The sequence below is a fragment of the Typopeltis vanoorti genome, chromosome 14 (genome assembly GCF_054136105.1).
Source record: "Typopeltis vanoorti isolate ZY-2024b chromosome 14, IOZ_Tvanoo_1.0, whole genome shotgun sequence".
In the NCBI taxonomy this organism is placed as follows: domain Eukaryota; kingdom Metazoa; phylum Arthropoda; class Arachnida; order Uropygi; family Thelyphonidae; genus Typopeltis; species Typopeltis vanoorti.
The window spans coordinates 7643377-7665101 of NC_143562.1; the positions used below are offsets into that span (position 1 = coordinate 7643377).

Consider the following 21725-nt stretch of genomic DNA (forward strand, 5'->3'; position numbering starts at 1 on the left):
GTACCAATATTAATCAACAGATTACGTTTCTCTTGAAACCTGCCCACATACTGCATTGATTTGATGCTCTACGATCTATCATGTGAGAGAGTGATTACCAAAATAAAAGAGTTACCGGTGGCGATTGAACTGCCCACTCAGTCTCCAAAAGTTAGATGGGGCTAAAACAACTTTGCCTACTCCCTATAAGAAAATACTAGGCCTTAGCTTTTTTTTTTTTTTTAATTTATATTTATATTTATTTAAATACCCGGTGTTTCCTTTCTTCTAGAAATCGCAAGCTGAAACAGGGTATGCATGCGATATTATGACTCCAGGAAATTAGATAATATTTAGATTCCTTGTTTGAGATTAACAAACATCGCATTTCCGGATTATGCAGGTCTAGTGCTTGAGATACTAAGTTAATAAAAATAAAAATAAAAAAAGCATGGAGATTTTATATTTACATTGTAACCACATAATTTACGAAAACTAACATATGGTGACAAGTCGCAATGTAAAGTGATATGATAACAGCTGCGACCAGTAAGTGGGCAAAGTCCGCTGTCGTGTATAACCATATGAACAAGGATTTGTGGGAGAGAGAGATTCCTCTTCTCGGGGTAAGTAATAAAAAAATAAGTTAAATCATCATTAGTCGTTATATTTTATATAACATGCTACAACAGAAACAAATACTATTTTTATATTATACACATATATACCATTACAGTCTACTCTTAGAAGAACAGTATTTATGTGCTAAAATAAATTATTGAAAAGAGATAATTCAATTTAGACTCATATGGCCTTTATAGATTACGAGAAAACATTTGATAAAATACACAGAGAAAAACTGGAATATAATGAAAAAACAAGGATATCCATTACATTTAGTACAAACTATACAAAACTACAGTTAGGTAATAAATTAACAGAAGAGATTGAAATAAATCAGAATGTAAGACAGGGATGCAGCTTATTTCCAACTCTGTTCATTATATATATATATATATATATATATATTGATCAGATTATTGAAATATGGAAAACAAAAATAAAACAAGGTATCCAATTAACCAGGAGAACTGTTATCAGTACAAAGCTGTATGCAGATGATCAGATTACATTACAAGACAATGAAGATGACCATCAAAAACCAGTTTCTGAATTAAACAAAATAAGCCAACAATATAATTTAAAAAATTCGCAAAAGAAAACAAAAGTCATGGCATTTAAAGATTGGAATCATGTTAAATCAAAAATTGTTATAGAAAATAAAATAATAGAACAGATGACACAGTTTAATTATTTAAGCTGCATAATAACATATCTAAATGATAAAGGTATAAATGAAAAAATAAAGAAATCTCAGAAAATCTGTGGAACAATTAAAAGGACACTGAATAAAAAAAAACAAGACAAGAAACTCAGCTAAAATTTTATAAGGTAATGGCCACTCTGTTATATGATTCAGAAATAGGGATGGCTAAAAAAAAAAGATGAAAGTAAAATACAAGCTTTAGAAATGAGATTTTTAAGAACAATTAAAGGATGCACAAAATTAGATCATATAAGAAATGAAGACATCAGAAAATTGGGATCGTGTTAAAATGAAAAGATCAAGAAATATAGAGAGAAATGGAAAGAACATCTATCTAGGATGGAAAGATATCAGCTACCAAAAGAGGTGGATAGATATAGACCAAAGCGAGCGAGAGAGAGAGAGAGAGAGGAAGACCAGCGACAAGATGGAAAGACAAGTAAATCCAAAACAGGCAAATGACTAATCCTTGAAGAGAAGAATAAGAAGAAAATATTAAACACATATAAGGCAGATACTGAATTATGAAGATAGGAATTTCTTTCCTACCTGTGACATTATTATATACTTAACTGAAGCAGAATAGAAAGAACCATGACAGTACTGAACTATTGAGGGACTGGAAATGTTCTGGATGCTCATTGCCAGCCTGGTTGGCCGAGTGGTTAGCTTATCCGCTTTCCAGCCAAAAGGCTGCGGGTTCAAATCCCGCCGTGGGTATGGATGTTTGTGATATCTGTGAAAATGATAGTGGTGATGGTGGACAGTAGATGGCGTTGGTGTAGATGAGGCGGTTTGTGGATGAGGTTGAGTGATGGAGAGTTGTAGAGTAGGTGCCCTCCCTCGATGAGTCTCAGAACTCCCTGGAGATGTCAAATAATAATAATAATAAATCCAAAACAATGGCTTTTAAAGGACAGAATTCAAATAATATGGTCATCATATGTATCAAGGATTTAGGTCTAGCATGGCCTTTCCGGCCTTAGAAGTCATCGTTTAAGAGGACGTCCTGGTTTTCTTTTTCCTAATGGCTTGTACTTTAAGGCTTGTTTTGTATAAATAATATGGTAACATATAATAATTTTTAAACAAGTTAATTCTTAATGAGAATAAACTATTATTTAGATATTGGTCAAGTGTTAGGTGAATAACTATTTTAGTTACCAACTAGTTTCGCCAGCTTATGCTGTCGGCTTCATCAGGGTACAATAAGAAAAGCAAAGAAAATGAAAATTACAGGCTTGTAATTTTCAGTCTATCGTTTAGAACATGGGTGAGGATCTTGTAATCTGTGTTTGACCGACTGATGGGTCTCCAGTTTTTGATGTTGGCTGGGTCTCTGTTGGGTTTCGGGATGAAGATGGTATGGCATTCCAAGAATTCTCACAGCATGTTTCCGGTGTTAAGAAATTGTTTTGGTAATTAAAATAGTTATTCACCTAACATTTGACCAATATCTAAATAATAGTTTATTCTCATTAATCCTTGTGGTCAAAAATCAACAATTTTGAATAAGTTAATTCTTGTTTAGGATGCATGCATATCAAGATGAAAGGGCATAAATATGCAAATTACAGAATAACCAAAAATAACAAGTGTAATAAATTCTATGCATAGCATAGCATAGAATTTATTATACTAGATAAAATATATACTGTATAACACACTGGCTATACCAGTCACTACTTGAAGGAAGGAAATCTGAATAAAAACTAAAAGATAAACAAAAATGATATTTATGAAAAAAAAATGACAGTGAAATGTACTTTAGTTGATCTTTTATTTAGTTAGCATAATATCATTGTTATTTTACAAGTAAATGGGGGGGGTTCACTATTTGAAACTTTAAAAGTGATTGAAAGCATATGAAAGCACAGTCTTCTTTCCTGCCTTAGTATTTTATTACTGCTGTTCATAAAAAGTTTCAGTAGCTGATAGTTATTTTGAACCATAAAGATTCAGAAAGCTGATACCAGTGGTACAAAACTTCTGTGAATATGATGAACTGTATGATATGATGCTCATTGAACTCTTATGGGTGTTCTAAAAAGGTTTTTCATCATTTGCCTTAACCTATTATTATTATTATACAGTATCTCCATGGAGTCTGAAGACTCTTTGTGAGAAACCTAAACTAACTATTATACACACTATCAGAGAACTTACAACTAATGCTGGCAATCCATTCCACTCATTTACCACTCCCCACACAAAAAATGTAATCTGTGCACTCTCCACTAACCATGCTTTCACACAACTTTCTCAGATGACCCCTAGTTCTCTATTTGTCTTATATTAAAAAATTTCCTGTGCATCAATTTGATAAAACTTCTTTAATATCTTAAAAGTTTCTTTCATCTTCCCTCTTTTCAGCCTATTAACTAAACTTTGTAATCCACACATCTTCAACCTATCTTCATAGGGAGTATTCCACAGACTTGCCACCATTTTGGTTACTTGTCTCTGAATCTTTTTGATCACCTCCTGGTCCCCAAGAAACCAAGGTGACTAAAACTGTGCATAGTAGTCAAGTTGTGGCCAAATTATAGCCTTATAAAGCGGGATGATAACTTCTCTTTATTGTTAGCATGTTTTTTAACATGCTAACAATAAAGTAAGCCTTTGAACTATTTTACCAACTTTTCCCATATGCCCTCTGAACTTCAGCTCTCTGCCCATCATTATCCCCAAGTCCCTATCCTCATCAATTTCCTTCAAATTAGCACCATCAATATGATACATCATACATAACCTTTTTAACTCGAAGTGCATAACCTTACATTTTGCAACATTAAATTAACAATCATTATCCTTTGCCCACAATGCTGATTTATTTAAATCATTCTGCAGATTAACTATATACCTTTTATCAACTATTGCTCTCCCCAGTTTTGCATCATCAGCAGACAATTAAATATCCCCTCTCAAATTTTTCCCTATATCATTGATATACAAATTAAAGAGTAGTGGCCCTAGTACCGAACCCTGAGGTACTCCACTAGTCACTATTATTCTCCTAGATTCCACTCCACCATATACATGCTACTCTCTGGTGTCTGTCATCCCCCCCCCCCACACACCCAATCCATTTTGCTAGCTTCATATCCATTCCCATGTAGTACAACTTTTGTAATAGTTTTCCATGTGGCATTCTGTCAAATGCCTTCGTAAAGAAGTCCAGCAGTATCATGGTGTGGGATCTGCCCAATACTTTAATAACCACTTCTGATATATTACTGGTCTGTAGTTTGCTCCCTCTATCTTAGAGCCATATTTATGCAGTGGAATTATCTTATCCTCTTTCCACTTCTCTGGAACTCTGCCAGAGTTGAGACTAAGATTGAACAACACTCATCAGAGACAATGCCAATTCTCTTGCACATTTATGTGGTACATGGACTGACATTCCACCTAGTCCCACTGCTGAGTTCACATTGATATTTTCAGTATACTGATACATCCCTTGCTCATCTACCTCAATTTTGATATGCATCTCTATCACATCAGCAACTGCAAAATTTCCAAATGAATGATACACCTTTGCAAAATGATCACTCAGCAACTTAACTATTTCTTTTGCTTCTCACCTTCCTACCATCAGCATTAATTAAAGTGATCCTACCATAGTCATTTTTCCTCTTACTTGCTACATAACAAAAAAACTCTTTTGGGTTTTCTTTGGCTTGCTTAGCTAATTTTCTTTCATAATTTGATTTGGCCTTTCTTACCATACCAGCCACTCTTCTTGCTTGCAATTTGTTCTGCTCATGAGTATGCTAATTGCCTTTTTATATTTCTTCCACAGTGTTTTTTTTTCAGTTATTGCTTCATATCTCTACCCATCTAACCCATTCACATCGGAAATCTGTGATTAGCATTGCATGATCATTTCTGTACACACACACTCATTTATCACATGAGTGGCTAGTGTTAGATCTGAAATAGGCGACTTCAAATTTTACATGACGTCACCATTCCAGAATCTAACAATTAACAAAAAATATATATGCGTACTTATCTTTTAGCGCAGTGTAACTATGTGTTTTTTTGTAACAACATTTTGTATGATAAATTGTGAATTATGTGAATTTAAATTAATGTATCTATATGTCTAGCATGAATGTAAGTCAGGAAAAAGGGGAAGATATAAGAGAAATCATTAGTGAAATATTATAAATGAAAGAATGCGTATTATTCAGCAACATAGGGCAAAGATTGCCCTAATACTATAAGAGCAGCGTAAGCACCCGCAGGCATCACATCTGAGAAGACATCATGATGCATACGTTCCCGGAAACAAGAAGTCCCGTATGTTAATCGGTGAAGTCACCCAGCCTGAGACCAATGGGTGAGACGATAAGAGAAATTCAAACTCGGAAAGACGGTGCTCTAGGGGAGTGTATAAAACCCACGACACGGAAGTAAATCACCTCGTTTTTTCTTGTTCCTGAATTTCTCTTCGTGTGCTCCAAGAATTCATCGCAGTTCAGCTCTCATTTTTGAGGGCTGACTTACAATAAAGTTCCAGCATGACACTGCAGCAGATTTCGGCAAGATCAACCGTAGGCCGTCAATGAGAAGGTCATCGACGTAAAACCTTAGTAGAGAGAGATAGCGCCCAGCTCAGGCGAGCACGTGTAACCCACGTTGCCTCGCACATGTAACTCTGGTTGTCTCGATCTTAATCGAGACAACCAGAGTCGAAACAAAGAAGGAAGGACAGAAGAAAACCGATAAAGAATAGATAAGTACTCTCACTTGTTCTAGCCCCTTTTGAGAATTGACTAACAGTGTTAAGAGAATGCATCTTAAAATTTGTAATGGAAGAAAGAGTGAAGAACTAAGATTTATGTAAATGACTATGCTTTTAAAATGAACTTTAAGAACTTTCAGTTAGATAGAGATTCTGTCGTAATTAATCCGAGAGAGATTATTTATGTGCTAAAATGCCTAAATGTCCAATTGAGCTGTAATTAAGAATGTATTATATTTGAGTTATTGAATTTGCTAACATTTTGAAGTCAATACATAATGGTTTAAGAGTGAGAGAGTGAAAGAATGGTAGAAGCTTAAATTAGATTTGATAACTATTTTAACTTGTATGGCATTATATAATGAGTTTAATAAATATTTTGATTCCTTACTTACATGTGTTTCTGATCATGATGACTGACCCTGACCCTTCATAAAACATCGAACCTGTGATCGTGTATGTGTGTGCATGCGCGGCGGATACCCCAATTGAAAATAGTAGGGCACGACTGCAAATAAAATAAGCCAGAGAACCCAAGGCTTCTAAGAATTCAATTAACATTATTAGTGGCACCTGATATTCAATGATTACCCTAAAGGCTTAGTTTATCTCTAACTTTAAGGCCCTGGCTGGTACAGATAAAAAATAAATTTTACCTGAGTGACCAGGATAACTCATGGAATTCAGGGAACAGGTAATTTCTGGTGGCCCTTAAAAGGTTAAATTACGTAAGAAAAGGTATAAGAGAAGCGAGACATAACGTTAAGATTAATATTAATGAAGATCACATAACAATGGCGCAACCGACTTAACAAAGAGGTACATGCGATAGAATTTGATATAGCGGCTGAAGTAGGAAAGGATAAAGTTAAATATATTGCCTCAACATATCAATATCAGAGATATACGACACAACACTAGACACATGCTAGATTGCATCTCCCCTAATATGTCTAGTTTTCCTGGTTTTCCACTTCTAAACTTTCACTAAAGACACTTTCTCGAAACATCTAACTCCAGAACCATTTAAATGTAGTCTGTCAGACATATATAAGTCCTTTCACCCATCAAATTCATTCCATACAATAAATTGCACGCCATTCCTGCTGCACAGTCTTCTCATTGGCTCATTAGCAATCATGGCTCTTCTCAACTCCTCTGTTCCTATCATTCCGAGGTAGCAGACTCACAATTTTACTTTCTTGCACTTCATTTTCACATCTTTCAACAACTTTTTTCATATATTTTCTCAGTGCATATTTCTACACTTTCAAATCATTTGTTCTTGCCATAACAATCATCTCGTTCACTTCTCTATTCTGCAAACTAACAGCACCTGAGGAACTCATTAACTATACTTCTTATAATTGAATCTCCATACAACAATTTCTTGCATTTTCATACTTTCCAAATTCACTTTTTTTATTTCATTCTCTTGCTTGTTGTACCACATGATATTTGTTTCTCTAGTTGCTCTAGCTCCTATGAAGAATGCAGCATAAGCACACTATTTCACTTCTTACTATTACTTCATCATCTACTAGTTTACTCTGAGATCAGACTGAAATCTATTGGTTCTTATCACAGGCAGAAAGACACATTACTGATGTTTACAAGATGTCTATTTTTCATAAATGAAATCTGAACCATCACGTACATTATAAACATTGAAGAAAAAGAGCTCATGGGACATTAGGTTGCCACTGAAAATTATTACAACAGAGTAATAAATATTCATTGTAGTTTGCATTTCGATATATTGAATGTTTTGAAATGACAGAGACTATGAAATGATAAATTTTGGCATATTGCAGATGTTGACAATTCATGGCATATTGCAAGATGTTGCCTACTAAAACTCTTAATCATAAGTACTTAAAAAAAAGTATATTCTGGGCATGTGTGTAATGGAATACCATGCAACTCATGCTGGAGTATTTTTCAGTAGTTTTCAGTTCCTTTGGAAAGTTTTACATTTTGAAAAGTCAAACCTTGACTACTCTTCTATTAAATAACAATGGATAGATGTTATGTTGGGGATCTAAATAGCAGAGTAAGAAATGATTGTCAGACACAAAAATATTTTGGGAACATTTGGAAAAAGAGAAAAGCTAATATAATGGCAAATACCTGTTGGATTTCTGCTCAGAACATGGACTGGTTGTAACTAACACAATATTCCAACATAAAAATGTCCACAAATTTACATGGAGAGAAAGTGCAAGGAATAAGAGAAGTGTCATTGACTATGTTATTGTTGATAGTGATACTTTCTTACTGGTGCAGGACATTAGAGTATACAGAGAATTTGAAATTGGAAGTGATTTAGTCTTAAGCAGGATAAAATTGAATTTCATGTTGAAAAGAAGAGCATCCGAGAAAGTTCTAAAGCAAATAAAAGTTGAGCAGCTCTCAGATGTGAACTGTAGACTAAAAAACACAAAAATTATTCAAGAAAAAAATGAAAGAGTTTGAGAACAGGAACCAACCTTGGAGATTCATTGGCAAGCCCTGAAAAAAACATTGATTTATTCAGCCAGAGAGGCATGTGGTGAGGTTGTCTGCAAGGATAGAAAATTCAGAACTCCCTGGTGGACACAGGAAGTTAAAGAGGCAGTGAAGGAAAAGAAGAAAGCATATCAAATGTTCCTGGCAAATAAGTCAGCTTGTGCTCTTAGAGAATATAGAGACAAATGGAAGCTAGCTAAACAAAAGTCGTTGGAAGACTTTGGTAAGAACATAGAAAATAAATATCAATAAGGTGGTAAAATGTTCTGGAAGCTGTTGAAAAAGCTCAGGAATGGAGGAAAGAGTGCAGTAAAATGAATTAGAAATGATAAAGGTGACATGAAAAAAAAACTGAAAAAAAAAAAATAGATATCCTTGATGTATGGAGTAATTATTATTATTATTATTATTATTATTATTCCTGATACCTCCAAGGAGTCCGAAGACTCATCGCGGGAGGACATCTTCAACTGTCTCTACACCTTACCTCTACTACGAATCAACGCCACCCACCGCCCACTTCCAACACCACAACTAGTAATTTTTGTCTGTAAATTGCGTGTGTTCTGAAGGGCCGATTTGTATGTATGCGGGATGAAAAACCCGAGTTTCCGGGAGAAAAAACCCTGCTACCTCCGTATGAGATCGGCTAACTCACCATCGATTGAAATCGACCAGATAAAGATTCCTCCCGTCGCGACGAGAATCGAACTTAGGCCTATTCCAATCGAAGGGCGCAATGTACCGTCGTTCTTCCAATTGCGCTACGGAGGCGCCGGGCAATTAGTTTGAAAAATTGCTAAATAAAACAATCAGTGACAACACAGTAGTAAAAAACACTCAACAGACATGCAATCAGGAATATATAGCCATACCTCAAGTAGAAAGTGCCATCAAAAGCCTGAAATGTGGAAAGGCAGCTGGAGTAGATGATATTCGACCAGAAATGCTCAAGTATGAGGTGTAAAAGTCTTGCAGTGGCTGCACTACATAGTTCAGAAGGCCTGGACAGAGGGACGAATTCCAGATGATTGGAGGAGCTTCCGTAGCTCAGTCAGTATAGACGAAACCTTTCGATCGGAAAGACCTGGATTCGATTCCCATCAGTGACGTCAGGAACCTTTATCTGGTCTCTTTCAACTAAAGGTGAGTTAGCCAGTCTCATGCAGAGGTAAGAGGTTTTTTGCCTATCATGTTTTTCGTCCCCCAGAACAGGCAAACTGGCCTCTACAGACATGGGACACACCGGGTGGCATAGGGCTAACCACCTTATCGTCGATATGGTAGCGGTTAAGTGAATAGAAATCCTCGACTCTGCAAGATAAAAGAGGAGGGAAGGAATAAGATAAGATAACTCTCATAGTACCCTCATATAAAAAAGAGAAATAAAACTGAATGTGAGAATTACAAGGGTATTTCCCTACTGAGTGTTCCTGGTAAGATTTATGCAATTATACTTTAGAAATGATTGAGCAGGATTGTGATAGGGAAGCGTGGTGAAGAACAGGCTGGATTCAGGTCAAATAGAGGCTGTCAGGATCAGAATTTCACTTTACGACAAATAGTTGAGAAATCATGGGAATATAACAAAGATCTGTATTTAAGTTTTGTAGATCTGGAAAAGGCATATGACAAGGTGCCAAGAGAAAAGCTTTTCAAAATGCTACAGTTATATGGTGTCAATGGGGCATTATATCAAACAATACTTAGTGTTTATTTGAGTTGTAAATCAGCAGTTAGAATTGAAGGAAGTACAGGAAGATGGTTTGTTAGTCATTATCTATATGGATCACACTATGAAGGAAAGTAGTATTAAACTTGATATCAAAATTGGAGATGTTAATATCAGCTCTTAGCTTTATGCGGACAATGTTATACTTCTAAATAAATCCGCTACAAGTCTGCAAGATTCCTTGACTAATTTGAATAACTGTTGTAATAGATTCAGTATGAAGGTCAGCAATAGCAACAGAATCATTGAAAATATCAGCTGCATCTTGAATAGAGAACCCTATAGAATAAGTAAAACATTTCAGCTACTTAGGCACAATTTTTAGTGAAGATGGTAAATTAAATATGGAAATAGACAACAGAATCAACAAAGACAGTATGGTAGTAAGCCAACTGAATAAATTTATATGGAATAAGAGAGAAATAGTCAAAACACTAAATTAGCTGTATACAAGACAGTGTTCAAACCAGTTTTAACTTATGGAGTTTGGTTAGAAATAAAACACTTGACCGAAGACTAGACCACAGATATTTGAGTCCTGAAAAAGATTAGGGGCTTGAACAGATGGCATCAGTGGCAATATCATATTAAAAATTATATTTGGAAAGAACTTGACATTGTTAGCATCCAGGAATGTTTTAGGAGAGCTAATCTCAGGTGGTATGGTCACTTAAACAGAATGGAAGTGTTCTTTTCCAGGTTGGCAGGAAAAAAGACCCAAAGGAAGACCAAGATGTTGGTGGATTGATACAGTAAAAAATGCCTTAGAAGACATAAATATAAGATCTGATAATGTTGGAGTCTTGACAGGTAGCAGATTGATTTAGAGGAAAATTGTTGATTGGAAGTTAGTAATAATATAATACTATCATATCCTGTACATCCGTTGAGGATACATGTTAGGAATTTGATGATGATAATATGTTGTTTTCTTTTAATAATCTTTAGTGCCATGTGCATGCTTTTTTTGACACTTTCCTTTAGTGTTTATAATTTAGCTTATATATATATTTTTTTTTGTGTGTACCAGTGGGATAACCACCAACATAAATCCTACATGGACATACAAGAGTTGTGATAGTAGAGTATTGGTTGTAACTAGATGCTGAATTAGGAGTACATTGAAGCAGAGACTGGTATTAGAAACTAGCTAAAAGCAATTAAAAAGAAATTATATCCTTACAAACATAGATTTCCAGTTGCTGTGCAAATGCACTGTGCATACTTGATCAAGTGATTGCATTATTACACACATTTCTTAGTACAGAAATTGAGATCTACTCCATATATTCCATAAGTTGCTGGTCTGGTTGGACAAGTGGTTAGCGTATCCACTCTCCAGCTGAAAGGCTGTGGGTTTGAATCCTGCCGTGGACATGGATGTTTGTGATTGTCTGTGAAAATGGTGGTGTGGGTGGTAGATGGTGTTGGTGTAGTTGCAGTTTGTTTTAGTTCGTGGATTGAGTGAGTGGTGGAGACAGAGAGCTGTAGAGTAGGTACCCTCCCTTGATGAGTCTTTGGACTCCCTGGAGGTGTCATGTAATAATAATAATACACACACAGACACCTTCCTACTTTTAAAGAAATATAGAATGTTACTTAATGATTTTAAATATCCAAGTGTCTGAAGTTGTGTGACATAGTATTATCATCACTGAAGTCAAAGATCAGTTTATAAAAAATCATATTTAGAGAATTCACAAGAGCTAAAGATTAGCATCCATGATATAAAGGAACTGAGTGAAGTTTTTCATTGGTTCTCTTCCACTTTCCTCTCTTGTTGATTAAAGACTGAAAATTGTTTATATAACTGAAGGTATTATTTAACTGTTTGGTATTTTCTGCCATAAGTATTGAAACATATAAAATAAGTGGAAAAAGAAGAATCGGAAGACCAAGAAAGAGATGGCATGAGACCGTAACAGGTCATCTGACCTAAAATCCATGTTAGACAGAAGAAGTGTTGAAACATGAATCAAGATAATTATATTAAAAAAAAAACACATTTCACATTTGCAATTGTTGTATATAATATCGTTATCATAATAATTGAATGTAGAAGTGTTTTTGGTTTATGAACTATGCAGAGTATATAATGACTATCCATCAAATATTTCAGAGTCCTTGTATGCTGAGTGTAGAGATTATGTAAAAAATGTTATCGTTATTTATTGATTTTATTTTATGCATTTTTTTTTAATCTGTTGTAGTCTGGTATTACCTATTTGTAATACTGAAACAGTAAAAAAACATTACACGAGTTCCTGAAGAAGTCGTATAATGTTTCTTTATTAGTTTATTTTTTAAAATTATTATTATTATTATTCCAGACCACCGTGGAGTCATAAGACTCCTCGTGGGAGGCCCATCCTAAACAACACAAAATCTATCATGCCACTCCTTAAACCCATTTATTGTCTGCACATTCACCACTATCAGGCAATGAATTTCATAGTGCAACCACACTCCATGAAAAAAAAACACTTCTCAACCTCCTACTTGCCACCTCCTTTTGCACATTCCAGGATTGCCCTTTCTATTTTCCTTTCTCTTTACCCTTGTTCTATTATTATTCAGGCCTCCATGGAGTCAAAAGACTCATCGTGGGAGGTCTAAGAAACATGAGTCTATCAAGCCTCATCGAGGGAGGTCCCTCCTAGGAAACACAAAGTCTATCATACTACTCCTTAAATGCATTGACCGTTCTCGCTCTCACCACTCCATCAGGCAATGCATTCCATGGTTCAACCACCCTCCATGCAAAGAAACCGCTCCTCACCCTCTTTCTCACAGTTTCCTTTCGTAACTTCCAGGGATGGCCTCTTGTCATCACTCCTTCCCGCTGTTCAAACAAGCGAAAGAACTCCCCATTGTCAACCCTGTAACCATCTCTCAACAGTTTGAAAGTCTCAATCATATCACTGCTCCTTCTTCTTCTATCCACCGAACTCTGCAGTCCACACTCCCTCAGCCGATCCTCATAACTAACATTATACAGCCCCAACACCATCTTTGTTATCTGCCTTTTTACCCTTTTCACAGTTAATTTATCCCCTTCAAATCCTGGGGACCAGATCTGAGCACAATAGTCTAAGTGTGGTCTGATCAGAGTCTTATAAACAACGGAATGATAATAATTTTTATATCTGCAGGTCAGGCCTTCTCATTATTGCAGCAATCCTCTGCATTACCTTCTCTACCTTTGCAATATATCCCCTAAACTTCAGGTTTCTATCAATCATGAAACCCATTTCTCTTGTCTCTCCTACTTACTCCGGTTTAACTCCTCCCATAGAGTACGCAGTGTCCCATCAATGTGTCCCAAACCTCAAGCCCTTACATTTTGATGCATTAAGCTGATACCCCCATTCATTTGCCCATCTATCTAGCTTATTCAAATCCTCCTGCAGGGCTACCACATCTGCACTATTACTAATAACCCTTCCCAGCTTCGCACCATCTGCAAACAACCGAATATCCCCTTGCAATCCACGGACAATGTCATTGATATAAAGGTTAAACAATATAGTTTAACAGGTTCCACAGGGCCCAGTACTGAGACCTGTGGAATCCCACTTGTAACCTTCTGCCTCTTTGATATTGCTCCACCATACACAACTCTCTGATACCTATCGGATAGCCAATCCTGAATCCAGCTGACCAATCTGGCATCCAGACCCATGTGCTGCAACTTGAATATCAGCTTATCATGTGGCACACTGTCAAATGTCTTTGCTAAGTCTAGGAAAATGGCAGTATATGCCTTTCCCTCATCTAATGCTCATGTAACTTTATCATAAAAAGCTAGCATATTGCTAAAACAAGAGCGCCCCTTCACAAATCCACACTGACTCTCACTGATAACATTACCCTCATCTGCCGAATGCTGTATATGGTCCCTCACTACTTTCTCCAAGATCTTACTAACTACTGATGACACTCAAACTGGCCTATAATTAGACACTTCCAGTCTGCTACCCCCCCCATGCAATGGCAGTATCTTACCTTCCTTCCATTCCACACCTTTCCCGCAGCCAGACTTTAATTGAAAAGCCAGGTCAAGGGCACTGTCAGTTCCTTAGCACATTCTCTCAAAACATGTGGTGAAATGCCATCCAGTCCCACAGCTTTACTAACATTCAGAGTACTCAATATGTGGAACACATCCTCCTCCTGCACCTCTAAACCTCGAACCTGCTCTGTCCCTCTAGTATTCAAATTGACTCCTCCAGGATGAAATACTCCAATAAAGTGTTCATTGAACAATTCCACTATGTCCTGTGCATCAGTCACTCTATTCCCGTTTTATCCCATGATGTCATTCTTCCACGGTAATTTCTCCTCCTACTGGTCAGAGCTAAAAAATTCCCTAGGATTTTCCTTGGATCTAAGGGCCAATCTTTTCTCATATTCCAGTTTGGCCTTCCTTACCATACTAGTCACTCTTCTAGCCTGTGTCTTCTCTTCACCGGTCTCCTTATATCTCTTCCATAGCCTCTTTTTCCATGTAGCTCCTGTTTAATATTGTTTTTCATCCACTTTACTCCAAATTGTGTCCTCTTCTTCACTCGTGGAATACAGCTTACCATTGCTGCTAACAAATATTCCTTCACAATTTCCCAAGCACTAATGATATCTTGGCCTTCCACTTCCTCCCTCCACGAAACTTCCCCAAGTTGACGTCTAAGACTATTATAATCACCTGCTTTATAATTCCACATACGTTCCCGTCTCTTTGATACTCCTGCATGTCTATTTATTTTCCAAGTCAAAACCATATGGTCACTCTCTCCAACTGGTGGGAGAGATGCCATCTCAGTTATTATCAGCTCTTCTGATGCTATAACTAAATCCCAAACTCTTGAACCTCTTGTTCCCTCTGTTACATGTTGCCTAAGACATTTGTCCCTCAAGAATTCTAGAAATTCCATTCCCTTATTGTTACATGCATCTTCCTTTCCCCAATCTATTCTGCTGTAGTTAAAATCTCCCATAACAATCATTCTTCTTTCACTTGCCATGCTCAACATCTGCTGGTCCCCACCCTCTGTGCTCCTTGGTCTGTAGCAATACCCCACTAAATATCCTGTCTTGCCCACCTCCACCTCACACCATATGCTTTCAAAATCATTAGTGTCACAGCCTTCCAAAGCCTCCACTCTTAGAGGACATAGGTCGTCACTTATCATAAGTAGTACTCCCCCACCATGCTTTCCCTTCCTATCCTGTCGAAAAATGATGTGCCCAGCAACTTCTATTCCTGTTATTATGTCCCCTTCTGTCAACCACATCTCTGTGATCCCAATAATCTTTGGCCAGGCTGATGCTATCAGTGCCACCAATTCCTCTCCCTTATTCCGAAGATTCCTGGCATTGGTATAAAGCATAAAAATGCCATTGTTTCTATACCCAGCATTATCCCCTCTAGACTCCACTGGGCTCAGCGTTACCTGATGTCGTCTCCCTTCTCCCAAGTGCCCAAGTCCACAAGAGGCCACCCCTGCTACCATCCACACTGGGACACACTGACTCATTCAGAACAGCAATCTCTCCAGATGCCTGCGTCCTTCCTCATTCAAATGCAGGCGGTCTCTCGCATGCAGTTCCTCTCTTGCTCTCAAACGCACTCCAAGCATCCACATATTCGAATTCTCTCTTCTGACACATTATTGCTATTATGCCATTCAATATCACCGCTCTTCTGCTCAGCTACATTATCATACCTAGGCAACACAACACTATCTTTCCTCTCTGTGTCTTCTTTCGTACAGTCTCAAGCAAGAATCTCATATCTCTCGCTGCCCTATTTACACCACCACTCAAGTAATTTGTTCCCACCATCACAATCATCTCATCCACCCTTTCACCTCTCTTAATTGCCAGAGCCACACTTTCTATCATTCCTCCTGGCAAACACGCATCCTATCTTGAACACCACGGATCATTGAGTCCCCATACATTACACCTCTTACCGCCATATTCCTCGATTGCTCATATGCATCCCTCACTCTCTCTCTTGTGACAGTTTCTCTCTGTGCTCCCCTACTTACCTGCCTTTCTGACATCATTCTATCTCTAGTCCTTGTGCTCCCTTGCATTCCTCTCATTCCTTCTCTCCTGCTGTTTCCATTCTTTCCTCTTCTATCATTCCTATATCTGACACTCAATCCCTCTCTTCCACTTATCCTATTCTCACCTCTTCTATCGGCTCTAATCCTTAAGCAGATGCTTTCTTATATGTGTCTTTTATTTTGTGCTTTATCATAATGGGAGCTGCAAGTATAATAGGGAACAGTGAACTTTATTACTCAATTAATGCAGCTGGCCACTGTATTAGGGAACTCATATCTTGTACGAATATTCCATCAAATGGTGGTATTTTACTGTAAGCATCATTATGAATGGGCATACTGAATACAATCCATTATTATAAAATATTAGTAACAATCAAATGACTTTTATTCATGATTTTTGTATTCACAAAACTTGAAGTTATCCCTTCGAGATATTCAAAAATATCTGAAGATAATAACATATTTTGGAAAACAGAGATGAAGCTAATTCTGAACAAGTATGCTTTTAGATGCATGAAACTGAAACAAATTTATACATATTTACAACAACAAATCACTTGTTTTAAAATAATTTAAACACCATTCATTTCCAATTTGCCATTAAAACAACTAGATTATAGACTATAATACATTTCAGATAAGTTTCGGAGCACAAAAATAAAAATGTGTTTGTTGAACAAAAAATGCTTTACCAGAGAATTGTGGAAATAGAAAGAACATTTTTAATAAAAATAGGAAGATAATCCCTGAGACCTAGATTATAGACATCTTTTAATATGCTATAGATCAGTTCTGTTTCCCAAATCTTTGATGAATCACCAACTACAGATTAAAGTCAGGGAAGTGCCCCATAGCTGATGCTCATTCTAAAAATAGTTTTTGAGACTTGTAGTTAATTCCACACTTTAGTGGTCTTTCATCTAATTCTATATGATGAGGCATCAAAGCATGGTGTGCTAGTCCCAAATCACAGTAATGAGGAGAACAAATGTAGTTTTTATGTTATCCAAGTCAGGTGTCAACAGATCCTCAATTTTTATAGCAGATCAAGTTTTTTGCACATGGAACTTTATACATTCTGGGATTTGTTGGTGGATGAAGTTTTTTCTTAGCAGAATGGATAAATAGCACTAGTTCATTCAATATGTGATTTTCGAAATGGTATGCATGTATGGTTATATCTATGAAGAACTTTTGCTGTCTCTTCAGATAGATCCAAATATGAGGAATAGGGACTGAGGGATATTTTTTTTTCCAAAGTGTACCACAAGGTACACAAAATTGGTGAGGTTTCAAGTTTAATGGATGAGTTTTTTTCCATTACTAGTTTCTAAGTCACTTTAATAAGGTTTAAAGTCAGCAATGTTTTTCTACAGGCTGTAATAATAATTATGAATTGGTTGGTGTGATACAACACATTTTGAGCATATGTTTGAAGCAGCTGCCTTAAAGATCGGAATGAGGTGACATATAGTAATTCATTCAATAAACTGAGGGAATGTAACAGGAGCCTGCCAAAAAGGGACATACATTCCTCTGTTGTCATACAACAATGGAGCTAGAAATAGCCAAAATTGCAGAGGTTTATATCAGAATATTATATAACAGGTGGCCAACTACTCGTCCTTGTGGACCCAAAATAATTTCGGTAAGACTTAGATAGCCACAACCTTGAACCGATGTGATGGTATATGGGAGTAAGTGAGTGTGCGCATGGCGAGGTTGTAATGACCCTGTAAGAATTGGTTTGACTAATTACACACCTAATTTTACTAAGCTTACTAAGAAAATGGATACAAGGCCTCTACTAGTAAATAAGTAACTAAAATTATTGTGTTTTGACTTTAAAATTATTCTAATTATTCAAAGTAAACTTCATTTAATGTTTTTTGAATTAAACTTTGTTATTGCAATAATTTTTATTAATCCTATTTTTTATTCTCTCTCTCTCTTCTATCTTTTTTTAAATTTTTTATTTTGTTCCTGTCTTTTTGTTGTCTCCTCTTCTCTTTGTTTATTTTTTCCTTGTAGATCGTGAAGAGCAGCGTGACATGTGGATGCAAGCCGCATGCAGCTCGCGAGCCACTTTGTGGCCACCCCTGTTATATATTCTCCATAATCTCAGTATCCACAAGTTTTCATTCAAACAATTTTACGAAAGTAAAAATTTTGCCACAATGAGACAATAAACCATTCGAAAGGTAATAGAGTGATGAATCATGATAGAGGCCATGGCAGTTGTGTTTATAGACAAGTCAACAGGTTTCAGGGGTTGCAGCTATCAAATATCATTCATTTTATTTTATTTATTTATTTTTTAGTAGTTTGTATAGCATCTGCATAATATTATTGCAGATTTGTAATTTTATGCTTTAGTAATTTATTGAAGTATGTTTAGATTGCAGTTGCTTAATTAATATGATTTTATTTATTTTTATTTTTTTATACTAGAACCAAGGGAGCCTAACCAGTTGATGTCTTGCATAAAATTTCATTCATAAATGCTGTCAAGTTTTTTGTGCAATTTTTATGTGAGATAAAAATATTGTAGAAAATATTTAGTGAGTGAAACAGTTGCTAATGCTACTTCAGAGGTCTGTTTGGCTGAAGAAAGAAAGCAGCATATGGCCAATTGTAAGAGTTGAGTATACTTGTGAAATTTTAAAGAAGTTAGTTGAAAACATTTACGATCATGGAAATGTAAAATATATTGCTTCACCCATTAGAGAAACTGCTTACCTGTGACAAATGTGCAAAATACTTTTCGTGTGAATTCATAAGAATTCATACTAATAAGAAATTCTTTACAGTTGACTTGTGGAAAATTATTCACACAGATGGCAGACCATGAACATCCCATTAAAATTCGCACATTAATGACAATATTTAAATGTGGATCTTGTGGCAAATTATTTTTAAGACATGAAGATCTCATAGAACACACAAGACTTCATGCTGATGAGAAACCTTTTAAGTTTGAAACATGTGATAAATCATCTTTGCAAGTGGAGAGTTTTAAAACACACACAAAAATTGTCGGCAATAAGAAACGTTTGATATGTGGTACTTGTGGTAAGTCATTTTTATATAATTCTGATCTTCTGCGTCACACAAAAACTCACACTAAACAGAAAGATTTTATATGTGAAACTTGTGGTAAGGGTTTTTCAAACATTTCAGCTCTTAAGCGTCACACAAGAATTCACACTAATGAGAAACCATATAGTTGTGAAATTTGTGGCAAACAGTTTGGACGAACAGAACATCTTAAGGAACACACAAAAACTCACACTACTGAGAAATCTTTCACATGTGATATTTGTGGCAAACAGTTTGCACATCTTGGTTATCTTAAGATGCACAAAGTTGTTCATACTAAAGAGAAAAATTATACTTGTAGAATTTGTGATAAATCGTTTTCAAGGAGTTATGATGTTAAGCGACATGCAAGAATTGAGCATAATCAGAAAACTATAACTATTCGTCCCAAAGAGAAACGCTTTCTGTGTGCAACGTGTGGTAAATCATTTTTATACAATTATATTCTAAAGCAGCACATAAGCGTTCATACTAATGAGAAACCTTATGTTTGTAGAACTTGTGGCAAATCATTTGTTCAAAAATTTGAACTTCAGAGACACACAGAAGGTCATGCTGATGAGAAACCGTTTGTATGTGAAACTTGTAGTAAATCATTTTTTAGAAATCGTGATCTTAAGACTCATAGAAAAACTCATTTAAATGTTAAGCCATATTTGTGTGAAACTTGTGGAAAATCATTTGCACACCTGAGAGGTTTAAAGGGACACACAATACTTCATGCTGATCGCAAACCTTTTGCCTGTGAAATCTGTAGTAAATCATTCTCACAACTTGGAACTCTTAAAATGCACATAAGATTTCATACCAATGAAAAACCTTTTCCATGTAAAACTTGTGGAAAGTCATTTTGTACAAATGCAAGTCTTGTGCGACATGTAAGAATTCATTCTGAAAATAAACCATACAAATGTGAAGATTGTGGAAAACAGTTTACCCAACTAGGACATTTTACTGGACACAAAAGAATTCACACTAATGAGAAACCATTTACATGTTTAACATGTGGAAAATCGTTTTTAACAAATGACTATCTTACACGACACAAAAAATGTCATGTTAATGAGAAACTTTATCTGTGTCACACCTGTGGTAAATCATTTACCCTCCTGTCAACCCTGCGACACCACACTAAAATTCACAATAAAAATGAGAAGCGTTTTATATGTCCAACTTGTAATAAAGGATTTTTAACAAATTGTGACCGTGAGCGACACATAAAAGTTCACACTAAGGAGAGACCTTTTATTTGTGAGACTTGTGGTAAATCTTTTCCAGTGGTAGGATATCTCAATGTACACAAAAAAAAGAAATCACACTAGTGAGAAGCATTTTACCTATGAAAATGGGAAATCATTTTCATAAATTTTAAAACCCAGGAAGATTAACATTAGTGAGAAACATACCTTAAATTTGTTGCAAAAGATAAATCTTAAATTACTTACTAAAAGCTGTTTCTACAAATCAATGTTTTTCTAATAATCTTATGTGTCTTCATCTTATTTAAGATTTTTAAATTATACACAGTTTATAATATTAATATAAAACCTTTCTAAGTAATAGAGGAATTTGTGCTAATGAGAAATCTTTTAGGTATTATATTGACAAAGTCATTTTCAGAAGCAGATTATCTTACATTGGATACTAAAATGCTATGTATAAATTTTTTGGAATATTTATATATTTACCTATGTAATTCTTTTACTTGATGGAAATCATAGAGATTAATTTTGAAAGTTGTCTTATGTGTTAAATCTTAGCGAGTTTACTGCATTCATGACAGCTTGTGTATATAGGTAAGTATACAAGCTGATTTTTTATTTTACTGCAGAACAACAAAAAAAAAAAAACTTGGGCATAGAAAAGAATGGAAAAGAAAACAGCTCTGTTAATGCTTGGATGCTTTTCTTATCAGGTTGTTATAATAGTTTTATTATTTAGTTTTCCAATTCTTAAATCTATATGCCACTAAGTACTGATATGGTTCTCTATGCATTTGTATCCTATGTATAGTAAATGAGCTGATGAGCTTGGTATACATAATTACACAAAAATAAAGTATTTATGTCAAACACTTATGTTTCTTTATCAGTATCTCATCATATCATCGGAACAAAAACAACACAAAATATAACCATTACATGAACAAGAATGGGATAACAATGAACGTTATAGAGTACATTTATTTTTTTTATGTTTCTTCCAAGCAGTATAATAATATTAAGTACAACTGGAACAAACCACCAATAGGCA

At 35.7% G+C, this 21725-nt stretch overlaps 1 protein-coding gene across 1 annotated transcript; it reads left to right on the plus strand.

Annotated features, from left to right (window-relative positions):
- Positions 1–312: 312 nt before the first annotated feature.
- On the plus strand, positions 313–21525 carry LOC150099153 (uncharacterized). The gene is made up of 2 exons (XM_090403907.1): positions 313–605; positions 18825–21525. Exon 2 carries the CDS (start codon positions 19211–19213, stop codon positions 20792–20794), a length of 1584 nt encoding a protein of 527 aa, XP_090260033.1. The 5' UTR covers positions 313–605; positions 18825–19210; the 3' UTR covers positions 20795–21525.
- Positions 21526–21725: the final 200 nt, after the last annotated feature.

Coding starts and splice junctions, on each gene's coding strand:
- LOC150099153 (XM_090403907.1), top strand. CDS start 19,211: ATGGCAGACCATGAACATCCCATTAAAATTCGCACATTAATGACAATA.